This window comes from Athene cunicularia (assembly GCF_003259725.1).
Source record: "Athene cunicularia isolate RWA chromosome 3 unlocalized genomic scaffold, athCun1 chr3_part1, whole genome shotgun sequence".
NCBI classification, from domain to species: Eukaryota; Metazoa; Chordata; class Aves; order Strigiformes; family Strigidae; genus Athene; species Athene cunicularia.
The window spans coordinates 72,751,262-72,774,155 of NW_020799097.1; the positions used below are offsets into that span (position 1 = coordinate 72,751,262).

The window sequence follows — 22,894 nt, forward strand, 5'->3', positions numbered from 1 at the left end:
CCCCAACAATGGCTAAAAACTTGAAAACAGATCCTGCTTTTCCAAGTTTTGTGATTTTGCATGGGCAGGATGACACCTGGCTGGGCTAACCTAAGAGACTATCAGAGAGTTAGCTACAAATCCCAGTTCCATGAACTGTGCACAGAAATACAGTTAGGATGTGCCAGTGGTGCAGTTATAAACTGTGGTACCTGCATAGTACTGTGGATTAACTGGACTGAGGAAACTAATTTTTCACTTTTAGTTTTTCTGAATATTAGCAAATAGCTGTTGTCAGCACATCCCTGGTTCCCTCACCGTGACCCGCCACCTGGGCACTTGAAATGGGAACTCCTGGATCTCAGCTACCCATTTCTAATCACATTTCTTGTGAGTGCCATAGTAACAAGCAAAATCTGGCATTTAAATGGGTGATGTATATTTTCCTAGAGGAAAAAGTCATGGAGCTTTTAGATTAAAGATTTTTACATAACTGTCATCAGTGTGTGAATTCCCAGTACTATTTCTTCCTACAGTGACTGGTGTGATAAATCTGATGAATGGCTACTAGCCAGTATGTGTACTGTAGTGGCTGAGGGACACAAAATACTCTCTACATTGGGATGATGTTGTTGAAGTAATGGCAGATGAATGGTAAATTATCTCTGTAAATATTATAAAATTGGGGGAGGGAATGATTTTGGCAGCAAACTAGACTGAAAACTAGAAAAGTTGTGAACTATTAATATTTTTATGTCAGCAATTTTTTAAATGGCAGGCTTCTTTAATATTCAGCGGCTTTTTGGAAGTGCTTTATTCTCTTTTTTTTAAAGCCACTATGTATGTTGTCAGCATTATTGATAAATTAATGATTTTGAACTGTTTATATATATAGTCTAAAAAGCATAACATTTTAGAAGTGATTTAATGTGGAATTTTACATTGCTTAAGGTTACAGAGCAATTAGAATCATTCTTGGTAGTCAATAAGGGCAAATCACACTGATATGTTGGTGGCCGGTCACGAGTGGTGTCCCCCAGGGCTCGGTGTTGGGGCCACTCCTGTTTAACATCTTTACTGATGACCTAGATGAGGGAATCGAGTGCACCCTCAGTAAGTTTGCAGATGACACCAAGTTGGGTGGGAGTGTTCACAGAATTGTCTAGGTTGGAAAAGACCTTGAAGATCATCCAGTCCACCCGTTAACCTAACACTGACAGTTCCCAACTACACCAGATCCCTCAGCGCTGTCGACCCGACTCTTGAACACCTCCAGGGATGGGGACTCCACCACCTCCCTGGGCAGCCCATTCCAACACCTAACAACCCCTTCTGGAAAGAAATGCTTCCTAATATCCAGTCTAAACCTTCCATGGTGCAATTTGAGGACATTCCCTCTTGTCCTATCGCTTATTACTTGGTTGAAGAGACTCATCCCCAGCTCTCTGCAACCTCCTTTCAGGGAGCTGTAGAGGGCGATGAGGTCTCCCCTCAGCCTCCTCTTCTCCAGACTAAACACCCCCAGTTCCCTCAGCCGCTCCCCGTACGACCTGTGCTCCAGACCCTGCACCAGCTCCGTTGCCCTTCTCTGGACACGCTCGAGTCATTCAATGTCCTTTTTGTAGTGAGGGGCCCAAAACTGAACACAGGAATCGAGGGGCGGCCTCACAGTGCCCAGTACAGGGGTCAGATCCCTTCCCTGTCCCTGCTGGCCACGCTATTGCTGACACAAGCCAGGATGCCATTGGCCTTCTTGGCCCCCTGGGCACACTGCTGGCTCCTGTTCAGCCGGCTGTCAATCACACCCCCAGGTCCCTCTCTGACTGGCAGCTCTCCAGCCACTCCTCTCCAAGCCTGTAGCGCTGCTGGGGGCTGTTGTGGCCCAAGGGCAGCCCCCGGCATTTGGCCTTATGGAAACTCCTCCAGTTGGCCTCAGCCCATGGCTCCAGCCTGTCCAGGTCTCTCTGCAGAGCCTCCCTGCCCTCGAGCAGATGACACCAAGCTGAATGGGAGTGTTGATCTGCTTGAGGTGGGTTTTACTTTTGATGAAAAATTATGTATTTCTAATGAAACACAGAATATTTTCACATTTTGGAAATTACTGAATCCCCCAGAGTAATGCCTAGCACTCATCTGTACTAGAAAGAAATGGCTTCCATGGCACCTTAATTACATATTGTTTGCCTTTGTTATACTTATTATGAAGGAAAGCAGGGTTGTGAAGTTCCTTCTGTTCCCTGTCCCTGCGAAGAAGGATAAAGGAAATCATCTGGATGTTACACATCTGAAAAAGGTTTTTCTCCCCTAATCACAGTCTGAATCATATTCGAATGTAATGTCAGGGCCTTTGGGTCAGCTGAGGAAGAACCAGTTGGCTTCCCTAAACTCTGATGGTGAGGGAAGTGGTATGGATATGCAATAGCTTCCTGGCAGTGTTGCTAAAACCTCTAAACAGTAATGCTGCCTAGACAAAAGTGAGCTTTTGCAGCAACAAAGCTCTTAATGAACGTCCATCCCAGAAGTTAATATGGTTTTGTCTGTTGCAGGGCTGGACTGGGCTTTATGGGGTCTGCACAGTGCCACTGCCGGACTGGCAGCATGTGTGTGGACACAGGAGGAGGAATGGGACCACAGCAAGAGTCCCGGTGCTTGTAACGCCACATTGGCACAAAGCTCTGCAAGGCAGCAATTATTAGATGTGTCATTCTCTGGGAAACGAATAATTTATATGTATAAATGATACATATGAAGTACATTGAGCATGGCTGAATTGGGAAAATTAAAAAAAATTTTGGAAATAATTTTAAAAACCTGGCAGAATGTGTATAGCTGAATTGGATCAAGTGCTGTGAGATGGCAGAGGGAGAGCGAGCTGCAAAGACTGGCTGGTGCTTCGTGGCAGCAACCAGCTTCTATTCACGTACCAGGAACTGGTGGCTTGCAAGGTGCTTTAGAAGAAAACCTGAAATGAGTGTTCAACTAGAAAGAGATAGTAATTAAACCAAGTAATTTCCAATCAGGGAGCAGGCAACCAGATACAGTAAGCTAAAAGGGAGCTTAGCGTGCTGTCTGGATAGTCTTGTGCGTTTTATCTGGCCTTTTTTTTCTGGATTTTTCTTTACCATTCTGCCATTCATATGTGGCATATGAAATTTGCATTTGATTGAGAATTATTTATTTAGGGGATGATTTTTTAGGAATGAGTATTTAATCAATAAAATGGCAGCAAGCAGAGACTGGCTGTTGATGGCAAGATGAACACTTTTCATCAGATGGCTGGTAACGGGCAATATTTACTTAACACTACTGTTGCTCTTTAAAATTGATCTTTTCATAGGTATGTTGCTGCACAAAATGATTTCCTTATTTCTTAAGAAAAACTTACAGTTATGTGTCATTCTGGGAGCAAAAACCAGTGGAAGACTGGGAATCCTCCATGAAAAAAACCTTGAGGAGTAAACGTACTAATTTTTTCTGTTTTTCTCTGTGGGATATAACAAGCAATTGTTGATAGTCTAGTAAATATGAATTTTATCTGGGATATCACTGTTAGGGAGCAAAAAATATTGTTGCTTTGAATTTCCCTTTCTGTTTTACTGGGCATCCCTGTAACTTGTCTGTATTTCTTCTGGAGGTCTTCAGTCCTTTTTCCTGCCTCTTTACTCTTTAACATTCAGGTCATCAGCGAGGGAGTAAAGTTCTGTCTCCATTGGAAAGCAATTTGCCGGTGTTGCTGGCTGTGAATGAAATTGACTGAGATTGTGAAATCCTGGGCAATTTAACTCACAGCCGGGATGATGTGGAAGGCGCAGCATCACTCTTTCACCAAGGATGATGTTCCAGTTGTCTCGTAGATATTTATTTCCTCTTAGCTTTTACATGCATTTATTAGGTGCCCTGTAATCACTGGGCACCTTAATATAGTTTATCTAAAGATAGCAGAAGCTCTTTTTCAAAAGCAGAGATTTTGTACTCAACCTTATTGCTGTTTAGTTTACCGGGGGGAATCAATTCAGGTATTTGGTTGTTATCAGAAGAATTTGACTAAGAGAACTCCATAATTTACAACTGTTGGACCAGGAACTTGCGTTTGAAGTGTAGACCCACTCTGTCTACCCTTCCTGTCGTTTTTCACAGGCACATCTACTAGGGCAGGTTAGCCCAGTCAGCCTGCAGCTGACTCTTACAGAAAAAAAAGCATCAAAATGAGAAAGTTTTCAGTCCCCAAATGTGAAAGGTGACACCATCAGATAGTTTATTGCCGCCAGCTGGTTTGGTGTTTGCTTGCTCAGTGTATACTGTATTTCTGAAACAGGTAACCTGTAAGAAAAATCTGAAATAAACAGCTGCATGGTTGTTTCAACTCAAATGAAATGGGAAGAGTGTAAAAAAATACTTAAACCAGTATCAAGCTGAAGCAATTGTTATGAATTCTACCCTATTCTCAATAATTTTTATAAATGTTGATAGGTATAAATGCAAGTTTTCATTCTGAAATGCTCTAGATATGTACAGGATAATTTCAAAAAAGATCCTCCATGTAAAAATATGGAGAATCCTATTTAAAGGATAAAAAATGATTTATTAGAAAAGGAAACTTAATGTAGCTCTAGTGTCTTTGAATTTTGTCTCAGAAACATGAGTATTTTATTTCCCAAAAGTAGATAGATATTATCAAACTACTGCTGTATTTTCCGGTATATATTATTTTCTCTGCAAGAAAAAACAAAAACCAAAGACATGAACTGTGTTTGTCTTCCCAGGGAACATATTAAGAGTCTGAACTGAAAATCTCTTGTTCCCTCCTTTAAGACTTGTACTTTGGGAAATTAAATTTCAGGGAGTCAGGTACATAATCCCTGCAATTGTTCAGAAGTTTAATGCATGTCCTCTTGTGAACTATGATAAAAATTGAGTCAAATGTCATAGACTTTTCCATGTTATAAGAAACATGGATTTCCTCTTTATTGGTTCAATAAACACCATGGTTTGTAAGTTTAAATGAAACTTCTTTTTTCTTTGATATGAAAATACCTCATAATAGAAAAAAGTGGGATTTTATGCATGCGATAAGAGGAAGAAGGGGAAATATGTATTTCAGTTTTAATACAGGGACAGGAAAATGTGGAATATAAATAAAATCAATAATGAAGTAGAAGCCTGCCTGCCTGCCTGCCTGCCTGCCTGCCTGCCTGCCTCCCTCCCTCCCTCGCTCCCACTGTGGGCCACCAGCAAGACTCTTCGTGGCTCTGTCTTTCAGTTCAGGGACTGGATGCTAGGTACTAGTATGTATGTGCAGATGTTGGTGGGCTTACAGAGCCTTTTTTTTTTTTTAATTATTTTTTTAGTTTATCTAGCTTCTCCAAGACTGCCTTTTTAAAACTCTTCAGAACAGTTATATCCAACGCTTTCACTTTCCCAAGGTGAAGATCTGATAAGGAGAATACGCAGCTTCCCTAATACAATAATTTCTTCAGTGTTCCTTCTTTCTGCAGTCAAGCTGCCAGCTTGAAGGTTTGGCTGTGCAGAGACCATTCCTAAATACAGCATTAACTGCTGCTTTTGCTGCAGAAGACTGAATTGCTCAGCTTCCTGTAATACTGTGAGATGAAAGGAGGAAAAAGCTTCTCAAATGTATTTGCGGTCTAGGTACTAAGGGTATCTATTATCTATATGAATTTGTTTTACAAATTCACAAAGTCAAGCTTCAGACAAGAATGTAAACACATTTATGTAAAATTCAGTAACAGTAGATTATTACATTTGTTCAAATCCCTGCAATGTCAGTTTCCAAGCAGGTGAAATGATATTACTAGGAAAAGAAAGAAATTGGGGAGAAAAAAAAAAGAAAAAAAGGGGGAGTAAAAAAAGATTGACAACCCTTGGTAATTCTTGTCAGTCTTTGACACCAATAAAACCTGCAGCATTGCTCGTTCATTAAATTTAAGTCAAATTATTTTTTCCCTTTTGACATCCAAGACGTCTTTAAGAGATCCCACTATACTTTGCTGTTTTGTGTTAAGAAGATTTACATAGGGCCTTCTGGGGCCTCTCAGTAGCTCCATTACAATCTCAGCCTCAGCATTCAAGATTGGCAACCCATCCACCAGGGTTATTAATTTGATGTTTATAATCTAGTAACCAGGTATGTTAGCTAAAATGAAGTTTTCTGACAATTTTATTATGGTAGCACCAGGCAGCTGTTGTCCCTTTGATTTGAGTTTGTTGTGGGAACACGTTATTTTAGATATTTATGTAGCTGACTGTGGTCATGCATTGATTCATTTTTTCTCAATATTTCTAAGATGTTGTCCCCAAGCCTGTGGTACTCTGAAATGTGTCCATCCCTCTTTAAAATTCTGGATAAATATCATAACTGGAATGAACACAGATATAGACCCTGTCAAGACTGTTGAATTTGAGTGGTACCACAAGGGATGGATGTGCTTCTTTCTCTGACGCCGTTCTGAGGGAATTCCAGCATTTTGTATGTGTGCATATGCTGTGAGGCCACCTTGTAATAATTGTTTTGCAATTATTTAATTTTCATGGATATCTGCTTGTTTCTGAAACACTGGAAAGCATTTCCATTGGATCTGAAATGCTGCATTTTGAAAAGTGGACTTATCTTTTACTATTTTTGCAGGCTAGATTTCTAAGCAGCTGCTAGTAAGTAAACTCTGAAAAAAGGCAAAATGTATTTTTACCAGTGAAGCCTGAAATTTCTCAGGGACTAACTTAAAGTATATCTGTAGCAGTTTAAGTCAATTTTGTTAAGATGCTTTAACTTAAAGGTGCCAGCAGCGGCATCATTCCCATTGCTAAGCATTAACATTAGAAATTCTCATTCCTAATGCCAAGAGATTCATGGCTCATTACGATCTGGCTTAGTTTAGCAGCCTGTTGTTCTTGTGTTTCTGAGTATTTGTTCTAATTCAAAACAAATGGGAATGTTGGCAACCTAACGGAGACATATGTAGGAAGTAACCATTGGCAACCATGGTTGCATGAGACAGGATTCTATAATTGGAGTATTTAAGTATTAGTCCTCACAAGCCAATGAAGGAGTCCTTTCCAAGTTGTTCGGTACAAGCCTTGGAACCTGATTCTCTTCTCTGGCTGTATTTTCATAACTGGCACATCATTTGTTTCAGATAATGTTTATACAAATGAAAGTACAAAAAGAGTCATTCCCTACACAGGCAAATCCTGCTTTCTACTGCATGCTGTGTGCTCCTTGAGCATCAGTCAAAACCTTGTGTGTATGTTTGAAAATAAAGTCTGTTGAAGTCCTACAAGGCATGGGTGTGATGATGGATGATTACTTTCTTATCTTCACAGTAGAAATATGTAGTGAAGTATGACATAAGATATTTCACTTTGAATACAGGGAGGATAAATTTTATCTTCCACAATTTAGTTTTGGTCATGTACGTAAAGTCTTGTGTGACCAAGTTATTTTAGATCATATCTAGTGTAGAGATAAAATAGATTATATTAAAAAAAAAAATAAATATATAAGTTCATTGGCTTTGAACTTTTTAGTGGAGTGAGGTGAATGAGGGAGGAGAAGAGTTCATAGTGGTTTTTTTTCCCTGTGTAGATTCAAATGTACTGCAAGCTCAATGAGAGTAATTCCACTGAATTTATTGGAGCATGCGCAATTATTCTAGGGACAAAATTAGATAAATTTGATCTGTTGTTGGGTCAGAAAAACAAAGATGATTTACAATTCCTTTTGCACTTCCATTTCCCAAGGAGGAACAGTCTGGAACATGTTCCTGGCATGGAAGAAGACCAGCTGTATCAGGCTGGTATATCTCATCTATCAGTAATTGACCTTTGAGGTAATGGTGCAGTCCCTGTTAATGGGGATACACTGCCTCTTTTGTGTTGCCTTCTTCACAGGAACTTTGTGGTCAGTAGACATCCCACAAGAAAAATCCCCAAGGTTTCTTGTTAGGAGAACTTTACATCATGGGAGGAATGGGAATAGCAAATTTGGTTTTGGAAACCCATTTAAGAGACAAAATGATGTTAACAGTCTTTTTTGTTTCTGTGTCAGGGGTTCCCTGACAGAAGATATGCCTTCATCACAAACTGCAGGGAAAAGCAGAGATGCCTGAGCCAACTTGAAATGAATGAGGGCATTTTCCACAGTCCATGTAGCTTTTATGACACTGGAGTTGGAGCAAAATAAATTGGCTTGCAAGGAACTTTTTGCTACCATAGCTTGACTACTTCTGGTGTCTGAGATAGACAGCAGTTAAATGAAGACTGAGAAAGAGGATGTATTACTATTTGTAAAAGACATTCAGGAATTAGTACAGAGGAGGAAGAAGAATTATTGAAATTGAACCTGATTTAAGATCAAATGGATATTAATTGCTTCTGAATGAATTTAGAGTGTAAAATAGAACAAGATTTCTGACTTCAAAGGAATGATGTCTGAATTCTGGCATGACCTTTCAAATAGGGCAGGGAGGAGAAGGAACCTAAATTATTTCAAGATGGAGCTTGATAAATTGATATAGGTAGTGATCCCAGAGATGGAAATTAAAGTTTATAATTATAGTATCATAGATCATAGGCTCAAAGAGACCTCAGAAAGCATCCAGTCCATTTACTTGCTCTAACGTAGTCTCAATTACATTTAAATCATTCCAGGTTTGTCCAGCCTGATCCTAAATATGATCTCATCTCAGTGATGAGACTCTACAGCCCTGTTATTCTTCCATTCAATTACCTCACTATTCCTACCATTAGCTTTCATAATCTCAATTTAAGTTTTCCTACTGCAATTTAAGTTCATTTCTTCTTGTCCTTTCCATAGCAGACTTGGAGAACAAATTAGTATCCTGCCCCTTTATAGCCATCTCTTGCATGCTTGGAAACTCCTTTCCTTTTTCCCAGAATCACGGAGTGATTGAGGTTGGAACATCTCAGTTTTTTCATTTTGATATTAACCCTCAGTTCTTTCAGCCTTTTCTCTGAAAACCTGTCTTCTAGATCTCTGATTGTTCTGATACTCTCTTCTGGGCTCTTCAGGGGTTTCTCTTCCTTCTTCCCGTTCCTCCTGATGACAGTCTGCGAGTACCGAATACAATAAAAGGATTATTTTTGACTCTCAGGCATAGTGCTACTGCTTATATCCATTATTGTAATTTTTGCAGTGTGGGACGTGGTTTACTTCCCAGTTGTCTATGTGTTTTCATCAAATACTTTCCCTGCTGTGGCAGGATGTTAGAAATGCCCTTGATCTTTGCAGCTGTCCTTATGAGATGTTTTAGTGAATTTCTTCTAATAAAGCTCTTATGTTCCTTGAAGGGGAATGTTTGAGATTGCTCTGGAAGGGAAAAATGGGCCATAAACATAAAGCTTTGTGGATCTATCTACACTAAACTTCTATTAAGTGATTGACTTTAATTCTACACATGTGGATCCTTCTTATCCTGTATCCCTGGTGCAGAGTCCACCAGAAGGTTATGAATGAGAAGAAAAGCAGTGCTGTGCTGTGCTTAGGCATTAGCATGCTTGCTTCCTCTCTCATAACTCAAAGAGCGCACCATACCACCTGCTGGAAATGCAGATTGGTGGGTGAAGAGGGGATGACAATCAAGCCCTTTTGTGCCATCAGTCTGATGCTGTGGAAGTCTAGGACAACAGAACCTGATGGCAGTGTACCACTGGAACTGCTTTGTAGCTGAATGTCTGGGTAACCTTATATTTTAGTTACAGGTTTGATATTTTTCTTACTTGTTTTCATTTTAGCACAATGTAAGCTTGAGGTCAAACCTTAATGGCTTATTTGCTCTACATATCAGCAAATGAGGTAGTTTGATGTCACGTTCATGCATAAATTTGTGAACATGGCATAAATAAGATACTATTAAGCATAACACTCAGAATTCAAGGGCTTGAGAAACTTTGCATATTGCTAAGCTGACAAAGTGTTGTTCTAAAGTGATAAAAGCAGGTGTTTCTTTTTAGTTGCCAAGTTTGCTCCCAAGTGAGAGGCTAGATAAGTAGTCCAAATTACATCTAAGAAGAAAATTTGCCAGAGCTTAATTACTTTTCATCACAGTGCCAAATAAGAAGAAAAAAAACACCTTGGAACTACGTTGCAGTCTATTTAATTCTCCTCACTTAAAGCCCTGAGATAGAATTCTTAACTTCAGAGTAAACTGCACTCTTCAGTGGTAAAGCAAAACAAATGTATAAGCAATGACTTGTGCTTCTTCTACATTTGACATTTAGGTAAAAGCAATTTTTTGTTCAAAAATATAAGTAGTTTATACAAAGTCTGCAGCTGTGTCATTTCAGTAGGATATAATTTTATCATTAATCAGTGCTTTTCTCTGATGACTTCTGCTAAGGTTGTGGCCATTTATTCCATATTTATTGATAAGAGTGATCTTATTAAGCCTGGCTATTCGATCTCGGTGTTCTGTGAGTTAGACCATAGTATGATCAAACCTTGCTCTCCTACTCTGACCAGTGGTGCTTGTCTGTGTGCTCGGCAATTGAGTGCATCAGACTGTGTTAAATCAAGTCTTTCATCACAAAGCCTCCATCAACTTGTCTTCTGCAAGAAGACTTTATCAGTTAGTAAGTTAGCAGGAGAAGGGATTAAGACCACAGCCATTTACCCACATGTGCTGTGCAATGAAATGTCAGTGTTTTAATGCCTTAGTTCTACGTTATTATTTCATGGGCAAGTAGGCATTTTTTCTGAAAGATCTCTCTGTTCTTTATTTTAAAAGAATGTAATGAAAGCAGAATTCTTGCACAAAACCAAACCAGGGACTTCTCTGTTTTCATATCTGCCTATGTTGTCCATATTTTGGAGGAAGAAGCAATAATAATAATAATAATAATAATAATAATAATAATAATAATAATAATAATAATAATAATAATAATAAATTTAAAATTATGCCATTTTTCTCATCTCTTGATAGTTGCTTTGTAGGTGAAACTATATAAAATTTGAAGTTCTTTACCTCTTTTATGTAGATAGAGCCAGTTGATTTATCCCTCTCATATTTTATCTTTAAGCAGTCATCAAATTTCCTCTTAAAAATGCTGAAATCATAGTCTGCCCTGATATGAAAGTATTTTCACAAGAAATATCTAGCATCTATTGTATTCTGAATATTTTAATTTTTATCTTTTTTGATACAATAGAATAGTTAATAGAAAGTTCAGAGTCTGAGTGCATAGAGTGGGATCATTGATTTTTAGAAGGTTACTATAAATTTACTTTTATTTTCAATTCACTTCTTTGTACAGGCTAATATTACCACTTTGACCTCTGTAAAGCAACACTTTCACCAAGCATCACTGCAAGCATGTACTGTTTCCCTTTATAACTGATTATATTTAGCTTAAAACCCAGTGATGTGTGTGAGTGGCTGAGATTATTTATTCCAAGATGTGTTACTGGGATGCATTTTTCAACTCTGAATCTTATCTGCCCCTTTGTTCATTTAGTTTTATTTGATACCACTGGCTGTTGTAGCTAATACAGTCTTAAATAATTCTGGTTTGGGCAGATCACACTCTTCCCTTGAGTAGGCTCATCTCTTGTAAGAGATTATAACTTGAAAACAGAATTCCATGTTGAATATAGGTGAAATCTCATGCTGTAAAAGGACAGTGAGGGAGCTCTGAAAAGGGATTTTTGTGCCTTTGTGGCACAAGAAGTTACTAATTTTCAGTTCTTCTCAGAAATGTTAAGACATCTTTCCAGTACTGGGCATAACATCTTAAGAAAGATGTTGACCATCTGGAGAATCCAAAGGCAAACAAGAATCATCAGATGCTTTGAACATATGACAAGTAAGTGTGTGTGTGTGTGTGTGTGTGTGTAGAATACAAGGCTGTGTAGGTGTGTGCTAGTAATTTTCTGATAAGTAAAAGGATTTTGCGGAGTGGAAGGGAATAATCTGTTCTTTGTGTCCATTATGAAGTCAAGAAGGTGTCACTGCAACCTGTGACTGCACTATTCATATTGGATGTTAGGAAAATATTTCTGAAGGTGAGGATAGTCATCTGTGTGCTTTGTACATATCAAGCAATATTTGAAAGTGTTCAGATCTTCCACTGGAGAGCAGAATTTGGTCATTTGAAAATCTTCCTCTGTTTGTAAATGCATTTGAGGACATCAGATAGCAATCTAAGTAATGTTTCTAGATTGCTCTGACATAGGTACAGAAACCTCATCTGATTTCTAACAAGTTCTCTTAGGTCACAGTTTCAGGAGAAAAGAGAGATGTCTAACTTGGTACTTCAAGGAAGGCACGCATGTACCTAAGAATAAGTTGCAAATGTTGTTAAAAGGATGCCAGTGGCAAAAGATGGAGTACATACAGGATGATAGTTCTGGGTCATCATAATCCAGTGGTACCACCATTTAAAGGCAGAGGGTAGAGAACAGATGAAAGAGCATCCCAGCTACAGCTGGTAGAATCTCCTGTATTCTCATTTTGAATATGCAATATAAACAATACTTTTGGAAATCTCTTTTGTGTCAAAAGAAATGTTGGAGTTTTTTACATCCCTCTGTCTCCCTTTATTTCTCATCAGACATTTGGTCTTTGAACTAGTTTAAACTTGGTTAAAAGTAGAAAGTTTCAATGCAAGCTTTTGGTTCAGACAGATCATAATTTTCCATTAAAAATCAACCTTATAAAAAAATTCTGAAGCAGTTCCTATGCCAGTGCCATCAGGGCAGGAAATAGGAATGTAGTTGGAAGCAGTCTCCAGTAGTTACAGTGCTGCAAAAAACATCTCTGAGTAGTACTTCAAGCCTACATTCCCCTTGGGCTGCTTGCTTGTAGTGGTGTCAGGGTAATAGCACTACATCAGTACAAAAACCACTCCATATGCATACAAGCATCATAAAATGCTGGGGGTAAATTGACTGAATTATACATGTTGCTCTTCTGGGAATGCAGAACAAGTTTTTGCTCGAAGTTACATGTAGCTGTAGTTGCATGTTACACCTGTAGGAAATAAAAGCCTTAGGGGAGGAAACAGCTGATTTAATCATTATTTTGTTTGTTGTTTCAGCTAAATTGCTGTCTTTTTGTATGTATACATTAATGCTCTTGCTGTCATCAGATGCTTAGTGGGATCTGAGGAAGACTGGTGCAGACAACTGAAGTGAATTGCAATCTTTAACATCAGGCTTCATCTTGACCTGGTGCTGAAGGATATATCAATCCATCACTTTTCATTTAAAATAATACGCTGGACCTTGGTCAAAAATATTACCGATATAAACAAATGGTATGGTTGATGGATCACTCCATTGCCAGCAACCAATGAAAAATACTTTAGTGTTTTTCCTTAGTTTGGCAAAGTCCTCTTTCTTAATTAAAGCTGACAACTGTAGGGATAAAAGGACATCTGAAATATTGTAGATGTTCTGATGAAATGTGTTCCCCAAAGGCTTGAATCCTACTCTTTCCTGTAAGAACTGTGACTCCTTAGGAGTGATTATAAAATGGCTGCTCAGAGTATACTGATGATTGAACAGATCTGCAAACTGTACCTGAGTCATCCCACTTTACAGCTCAGCATTTTAAGGAAATTTTATTTTGGTGCCCATTTGCCTTAAACCATTATCAACAAAAGTAACACAGGAGCTGCTTAAGAAGCAGCATAGAAGTCTCTGTCGTGGAGGAGGACATGACTGCCTGCTGCAGTAACCTGCTATCTTCACCTAGGGCAGGTCACCCCCACCGTGAATCAAATCCCTGCAGCTACAGTTGCTGGGTTGGTTTTGTACTGTCTGTGGTGGTCCAAGACTGAAAGGTACAGCACATCATGCTTTGGGGACATTTCCTCTGGCCTGAAAATTACAAAAAAAAAAAAAAAAAAAAAAAAAAAAAAAAGTGTTGGAATCCTAATCTTTGATTGCCTCAGACTCATTTTCTCCTTAACGATGGGAAGACTATTTGCATTGATTAATGCATTTGTTGTTTCAGATGCATTCATAGTGAATTGTTATAATTTAATCTAGGCTGTGCAGGGTCCTGGGGGGAAGCAACCAAGTGCAATATATATCTGCATCATTAAAAATAATTTAAATATGCTGACAGATGGAAAATAATTGTACAAGTGATTTCATAGTGTTCCATGTTTATTCCCCGGTAATGATAAATTAATGTTGGTTTTCTCAGTTTACAAGTCAAAAAGCAGATTTTTAACATGTCAGCCTTCAGTCTGGGCTCTGTAAATCAATAAACTGAGCAGATACCTGACTTACATTTAGTCCTTGATACTACAGATTCAAGCTTCTGATATTCATTCCTTCATTTAATCCCTAAAAGTCCTCTTAAGGTCGGTAAATATTATTGCCATATTACTGGTGGAGAAATGCAGTGTAGGGCAGGCTAAAAGTAACTTTACAGAAAGTAGTTTAAATAAAGGGCTTTTAGACAGTCTACAAATCTTAATCTCAGAAGGTAATTGAATATTTTTTATGCTACTCTAGGTGATTTCTTCATTGAGAAGCTGCCTCTGACTGAATTGACCATGTCTTCTGGGACCAAGCATGGTTTACTATGCTTAGTAACATAGAGAGTTAACATGTGCAATGACAAAGTGCTATTTCTATATTAAAACAGAATTCTATGTAGAATTTTGTCAAAACAACATCCTGTTGTGATATTTGAGGAATATGACAAGGATTAATGGATGAAAAGATTATAGGTTTATCGATCACACATAATCCCTAGATGTTTTTTGAACTATACATAGGGATCACTTAATCTGCTGCTGGAAAGCAACCATGTGAGAGCTAGAAGGCAACAGCTGTTGGAGAGCTCAGAGCACTATTGCATGACAGCTGAGTGGGGAAAGTAAAAGAGGTCTCTTTCCCATGCCAAATACTCTTGTGGCTAAAATCTAGTTACTTACTGAAGTACAGTGGCAAGGCCGCACTGGAAAAGGAAAACTAAAAGTCATATTATTAAGGAAAGAGATGTAAAAAAATGAAATTGCCATGTTATTGCTTAAATATGTTAATTTCCCTGTTCCTCAGTGTAATTAAGCCCTCAGTAGGGCTGTCAAAAATCAGTGTGTAAAATGTAGCTGCTAAACTTTTCACCAGTTTCTGTACTCGCATGTGCAGTGACCCTTTCATTCTTTCCTTCTGATGTAAGACAAAGTCATGTGATGAACCAGATAAAGCCAAATGGAAATACAGGTACTATGCAGTAGGATTATCCCAGAACCTTTACATAAATTGACCAATAGGACAGCTCTGCAGTACTGTTTTTTGTATGGACTGTTTTCCTGGGAAAGGACTGGTTGAGCTTTGTCCAGCAAGACCCAGACTTTACGGTTATTTTGAGGTGGGTAAATAAGGGGCTTGAAGACCAAGGTCAAGACTGCATATTGATCTTCACAAATGCTAAACTTTAGGACCTGAAAAATAATTCACAAGAATTGGCTGTCTTAAATACATTGGTTTTGGCAATTCTCTGAGTGCAACCACTAGTTTGGCTAATTACAGGGAAAGACAGTGATAAAAACTTGGTAAACCCATCAGATTGTTCAGTAAATGCAATTATTATTGTGCAGTACAGGAAGTCTTGTCATGGACAAGACCCTTTAGGCTACAGGAACAAAAAAATCAAATGGTTTATATCCCAGTTGTCTTGCAGATAGCACCACTGTGATGTTTGTCACTTAATGATCACTGGGGAGAAAATTTATGAAGCATTGATTTATCTGTAAGCAAGAGTACTACACAGGATTTTATTTATCTCAGGAACATTTTAGTCACTTCTGATTCAATCGGATACTAGAAAACACACTTTGGCTCTCCTGTCAAGGTATCTTATTTTATTAGATATTTCCCAAAATATCAAGAGAATTACATATGTATGAGTCTCCAAGAAAGCCTCTGAAGGAAGGATACAAATGTTCTTGTTCTTGAAAGAATATCCTCATATTATCACAAGGTTTTAGTGATATTGCCATTTTTCTTTCCTGGCTGTGGAGTTTTGTGGGCATTACTCATGTCCAGCCATTCATCAGTGTCTGTTAGGGCACTTTAACTTCCATTTGCCACCTTGAAATGCTCTAATCCTTGCAGTGGATTCCTGTGGCAGAAGCCTGACAGTGATCACTCTTTCAGGTTGGGGTTTGCTGTGGGGCTGGCACATGGGAAGAAGGACACTGAGGCAATTGTTGCAGTGGACCTTCGCTAGCCTGGTCAGTGGGAATGCTCAAGCTGGTTATACTGGTTTTCAGCAATTTTGAGAGGCTCCCTTCCTGTACCAGTATGTGGGATTGTACCTTGAACATAATGGTAATACACAATTGGGCTTTATTGCATTTCCTTCAGGTTGCTGTGGAGTCCACTGTTGACTGAGTATTGATATTTCTTAATATATGAACTGAATTGAATTTGTAGCTTAAGAAATCCCAAACCTGTGTATTAGAACTTCTTTCTTTCCATGGCTTCTCTCCTTTATAAAGGTAGAGTTCAGGACTGTGAGAAAAGAAACAAAGAAAACAAGTTCAATCTTAATTTCTGAAATTTTGGGGCAAAGCTTGCTTGCTGCTTAGGAACAAAAGCATTTTCTGTTAGCAGTTGGAGATATTCTCACCACAATCTAGACCAGAACATTGATGTGAAACAACAACTAAGTAAAATCTCTTCAAACGATCCTGATTTTGAAACACGGTTGAAATGGTTATTTGCTACGTAACATGTTTGTCTAAATTGGACTCAGTTACCCTATACTGAGATCAAGTATGTTGTCTTGCTGAAACAGGGGCTGTTAAAGCCAAAGACTGTGTTTGTGTGGCTGGTGTGTAACTCACTGTGGATGCAGCCGAAATACAGGAAACAATAAGTGCTTTCTGGATTTGAAATTTTCTTTTTGACAGTCTTTCAGTAGTAACATAGCAGGATTTAACCATTGTCCTAAGGTCTTCATTAAATGCTAGTAAGCGCTTATTACTGTGATAGTGGAATGCAAATAGCTACCTGATGATTGAAGGGCTGCTTATAGGAGTAACTGCTCCTGAATAAAGTTTTTCTTATTTGTCTCTGAGATTAAAATTGGAAAAGACTAAGAAATGCATGGCAGACATTTTATTTTTGAGGATCTTGCCTTTCTTGTAGACTGGCTTAATTTTTTGCAGTTAACGTTTGCAAAGTTGTATGCTCAGCTGCAGGGATATTTTGTGTAGTTTATGGATTGTATGTTCAAAATAGAAGTTTATGCAAACAAAAAAAATAAAGCCAATCACTAATAATTTGTGCATGTAAATAATCCATTGTAGATACCATCAGTTTAATTGCATGTTCAGATTAAAAATCCTTATTTGAAAACAAGCCTCTTAATATTCAGTTGTGTCAAATTCTGTTGAAACGTGCAATAGTTTTGTGATAGTTAACAATGGGAAAACCGTAGAAGTCTTTGATTTAAATAAGTACCAGAAATGTGGATGTTTATCCATCCTACACATATCTCTTGAGTTTTCTTGCAAAATTTCTGGTTCTTCATGCCTTGAGGGAAGCTAGACATGTGTTGCAATTCTGCAGAGACAAATGAGAAGATAATTATTCATTCATTTTTGAGTTTCCTCACAGAGGGTAGTTTAAGGGGTTTTTTTTTGTCTACTTTCCTCATTATAGTGGTAATTACAAAGCTGGAAGAGTTCTATGTGTTTGGCTTATTACTAAAGTAATTCAGATCTCAGTTGTGAATCTTTTAGGTCTCTTTTTTTTGTTCAAATGCATGAATCTTCAGAGTTTTCTTATTCTAATCTGTGATGTTAGTAAGCTTCTACTGCAAGCTTACTGATGGATGCCTCAGAGACCTGTGCCACTAATTATGCTCTGAACTTTTTCTCAGACCGTCTGTCTCTTTGTGGTAGGTTAGGAACTTGGTCCCCAGCCTCAAACATTACCAACTCAACTGTAATGAAATAAAAAGCTGCTTACTGCATGACATGAAAAGGCTGCACTTAGCAGTGTTCGTGCGGTGATGCTAAACAGGTTTGAAGCTGGAACGCTGCTGAACTTGGCAGTTTCCTTGTTAAGGTATTTTAATCAATCCCATTGCAATGTTTTCTCAATGCTAGAATTCTGCCAAACATCTGGTTGGGAAGTTGCCCTCGGCAGCTGGAGCATGTGACCGTCAAGCTGAAGCACGAGCTGGGTGTTACAGCTGTGATGAACTTCCAGACCGAATGGGATATCGTTCAAAATTCCTGGGGCTGCAACCGCTACCCGGAACCTATGAGCCCTGAAATCCTCATGAAACTGTATAAAGAGGAAGGTATTGCTTATGTCTGGATGCCAACCCCAGACATGAGCACTGAAGGTAATGCTCAGGCCACTCTTGCAGTAAATTAATAGTAACAAACCCCATGAGTTACTAATCTGACACTTTAATGTCTTTTTTTTTTTTCCTGTGTAAATTTTGCATAAAAATATAGCTGACACACAAGGTATAATTTCTCTGTGTGTTGTCTCTAACAAATTATTCATATTTTCCTGTAGGCCGAGAGGCCATCTAAAATACTTTGTGTCTGGCAGCATATGTGAATTTGAGTTTAAAGCCATCTGACATTGATAACTGCTTGACTGGTTTTGCTTTCAGCTTGAATTCAGTCCATATAATGAAAATGTGCTGTGTAGATGGAAGACTGCAAGCTTGTACAGCAGGACGGCTTGCCATCCTTGCTGGTTAAAAATGGAGAGACAGTGCTGTATGTCTGTTCCTGCTATTCCCTTCCCCCAACAAATAGTTTTTTTTAACTATAGCATCCCAGTCCGATGAATCTCTGTAGCGTCATTTTTATAATTATTTGTAATTAATTTAGAATTCCTATAGCACCTGATGTTGTAACATAAATTATTATTTTTAATTTCTCTGTTGGAATGCTCAGTTTAAAATCTTGTTTCCCACCAATAGGTTAGTGTGTGTGTTTTCAAGTGAGTAGTCTACCAGCAGAAGAGAATGCTTTCAACAGAGTGAAGTACTGCTACCACAAATAGAGAACTGTCATATCAGTAACAGGACATCAGGGAAGACAGGAGACCTTAAAATGGGGATTTGAAAAGTCTTAATTTCAGTGCTTGTCTGTGCCATGAGGAAAAGTTAGGCTGCAATGTTTGCAGATTCAGTTCCTGGGGTAACAGGAAGAAAGGTGTCAGGAAATATGGTATATTCATCACTTTGGGTTTGAGAAAGCATATTCTGTGTTGTTTAACCATATGCTTAGTACACAATTATAGCGTAGCAGTATTAAGTTCTACAGGAAAATCCTCTTCTACTCTCCCTCCCTCACTTATTATTGACATAACGGCCTTCATTACGATGTTTTGGAAAGCAGCAATACCTAGGTGTTGTGGTAAGGCATTAGCTGTTTTTTTCCATCTGCTAAGCCACAGGAGTGCGGCGCTCAGATCACAGCTAACCCTTGCAGGAGGTTAACCTCCGTGGGAAAAGAGAGCACAAACACCAGTATGGTGGATGCTATCTATTTGATTTATTAACTGCGCAATTGCTTTATATACCCCTTTCTGTACCTCGTGAGATCTTTAGTTCCCTGTTCTTTCCGTGCATTACGAGATCTTTTCATGTGCCTCTGTTTTTCCTGTACATCGCGAGATCTTCCGAGCGCCTCCCCCTACACATAGGTAGCTTCACAAACCTCTGGTACTAGAAAACATTTCATTTTTGGCTTGCTAACTGTAATGCTACGTAAGATACGCTGTTTGATGTAATTTGCCGCCTTGTCTCAGTCTCTGTGAAAATGAATATGCCACACACATCCAATGTTACTCAGAATGTATATTTAGAGATGAATTCAGGCATTTTACAGACTTTGTGTGATCTGACTTTATGTTGCAGGAAAAGACAAAGTTAGAATAGAAGGTCATTTAAAAAAAAAAACAAAACAAAACCAACCCCAAATATGTCAGGTTTGCCGTTATGATTCACAGTATATCAGGCTGTAGAGACATAATCTCAACCGTGAACCTAGCTTTCTCAAATGCAAGTTAACATCCCTTGTTTTTAACCTCAGGAAGAATACAGATGTTACCACAAGCTGTCTGCCTCTTGCATGGGCTGCTGGAGAATGGACACACTGTCTATGTTCACTGCAATGCTGGCGTTGGCAGGTCTACAGCTGCTGTCAGTGGCTGGCTGAAATACGTGATGGGATGGAGCGTACGGAAAGTGCAGTACTTTTTGGCTTCCCGGAGACCAGCTGTCTACATAGACGAGGAAGCTCTGAATCGTGCTGAAGATGATTTCTACCAGAAATTTGGACATCTTCATTCCTCATGCAAAATACAAGAGTAAAAAGCAGAAGAGGTAAAGGAAGGTGAAGACGAATCCTTACATTTGCACCCCAAGGATTTAGAAATCATGAATCAGATGATTGCCTCTCCTCTTCAGATTATAAACTTGTCGTAAAAGTAATGAGAATTTTGTTTAAAAAGTGCCTTTGAGGATTTTTTATTTGCTTTCTTTAAGCTGATATTTTTCATGTTTTCAGGCCTTTTGCTGCAAGTATGAGACCTGGAAACTCTGCAAAGTGAAACTAAGATTTTCTTTTAACTACTTGCCTACAGGAGCTGAGGTTTTAGGGTAGACATGAAGTGAAATGTAGTTGGCAATATAAGAAGAAGAAGGAGGTATTCTCAGAAAAAAAGGTTATGCAAAGGTTGACTGGATTAAGGTTCAGGTTAGGATGGAGCTGATCATCTTTAAAGCTTCTCAGTTATTTTAGGTGGAGTATACATTATTGAAGTGTTTTCTAGTAATTTTGTAGACAGGTGGTATTAGTGAAAAAGACCAGAAGGGAAGTGATTTTTCAGCTCAGTTTCTTAAACAAAAAGCTAATGTCTAATGCAGTGAACTAAGATTTGCTCTCTTTGCCTATCTAGTTAATGCTAAATATTATGAGTTACAGCTAGGTTCTTTTATGACACTGGCGTTAGCGGGGATGTGTCATGAAGAGAGGAAACAGATCCACTTAATGCAGCTTTACTCTGTTGCAGGGAAGGACTACTATTTATTACATTATCCTATGTGTGAGATCTCTAATCAAAGATACATTTTGGTCTTCTGGACCATACAGTGCTGTACAGTGGGCTCCCTAGGTGCCAGGTCAATCTAAGCAGTAACCACTGGGCTAAAACAGGGCCAGTAGGAACTGTGTAATAAATCTCAGCACATGATTGACACCACAGTCTCTGTGTTGTTGACCTAGATTAATTTCTTCACTGTAGCAAAAGTCTTTTCTTGTGCAAACAGTGTGTGGATGTTCACAGATGCTAGATTTAGCCTGTTGAAGCTAATGCTGGACTATCTCCGGGGTGAATTAAGTGAATACATTCCTCTCTAGGAGCAAAGAGCAACTCTGAGAAGTGTTTCTCAGGAGCTTAACGTCAGTAGGCTGAAGTTGGCTTCATGGATGATCCCTAATGTTTTCCAGGGTGGCTTAGTCCTTTAGCAAAACTAAGCAGTGGCACCAAGAGCTTTCAGTACTGCTCAGGTAAAATCAATTTGCTGTAGGTTAAGTCCAAGAGAGAAGGGAGAAAAGGCATTTCCTAAAGAACAAAGGATTAAGGATGCATAAACATGATGAAATCTAATTTCTGTAGGTTTATTCTTTAGTGAAATCTCTTTTTTTCTGCCAACTTGTTCCTCTGAAGACCCAGTCAGTGCCAGAGTGGTTTAGCTGATATATATGGATTGTCTGAACACTTAATGGAGAAATTATTAGATATGAACTGATATGGAGAATGTCGAGAATAACATTTTATTTATCCTATACTTCAATCATCTTCAAAAGGGAAAAATGTTTATTTAAGTTATTCTGTATGTGTGGTTTTTGCTTCTGATATTTTGAAATAACACTGCCTGTTTAGAAAATGGATGAGAAAAGTTGTCTATTAAATAAAAACACAATGACAATTCCAGCAGCCCATTTTGTCATATGTCTTTGGCTCCCAATTTCATGAGTAGCAAAAAGGGTCATGACTGATATTTCTATATAGAAGTGGGACCAGCCACTTTAATGATAACAGACCATTTCTTGTTTACTGTGCTGTGTCAGTTTCGGTGGGCTGTTGAGGAGGAAATCTCAAAAAACAGCACAGCAAAGATGTGTACAGCACCTCTGCTACCTCAAAAGACAAAATAAGGGATTTCTTCTCCTAGCCTGATGTAGAGAGCAGAAGGACTGTGTCAGTGCTGCTGTATGGCTCTTTGGCTGTCATGCAAATTTGCAGAGCTACACCTGAGTGCCCAGGAGTTACCTTGTTTTGACTGAGTTTAAAGTAAAAATTATGAGCTTTTGCTACCATGTGCCTCTCAAAATCAAGTGCTGAGAGGAGGAGGATGGCATAAGAAGTAGAGAGTAAAACTCAAGTGAGTTTTACATTTCTGTTGAGATATATTTGAAACCACAAGCTTAAAATGTGTTTCCAAGCATTTCTGACATCAGATGCAACTATGTTGGGACAGGTACTTGTGGGTTTGGTTCTTGTTTCACAGCTAGCTATATTTCTCTTTTGGGGCTCTTGGGACTGAACAGTGCATAACATGGCACAAAGAGGTAAGTATATGACTAAGTATGTATAGCCATGCTGTATCAGCTATTTCCTTATTCTGATTTTATTGTTATTAGAAGCAGACTGATGCTTCATTTTTAAGGCAGGAATTCAAGTGGTACAGAAGCCACAGATTCAGAGAAACCCTAGCAAGGGGTTTTTAATTCGCTGTTTATTGTCATTTCGACAAGGGATTGTTGATTCATTGCTTATTGTCATTTCAGTTTGCTTGTCTGCTGAACTGCTGGGGACTATATCATATAGAGATTGCATTAGCCAATGAACTGCGTGAAAACAACTTGCCAACAT

At 38.6% G+C, this 22,894-nt stretch overlaps 1 protein-coding gene across 1 annotated transcript in view; it reads left to right on the plus strand.

The window, feature by feature from the left end:
• Positions 1 to 21,952, plus strand: part of EPM2A (EPM2A, laforin glucan phosphatase) — a 42,216-nt gene extending 20,264 nt beyond the window's left edge. The window contains exons 4-5 of the mRNA XM_026845142.1: positions 18,094 to 18,335; positions 20,047 to 21,952. Coding sequence (XP_026700943.1) covers positions 18,094 to 18,335; positions 20,047 to 20,327 — 523 coding nt within the window. The 3' untranslated portion in view covers positions 20,328 to 21,952. The remainder of the gene's footprint in view (positions 1 to 18,093; positions 18,336 to 20,046) is intronic.
• The last annotated feature ends 942 nt before the right edge of the window (positions 21,953 to 22,894 follow it).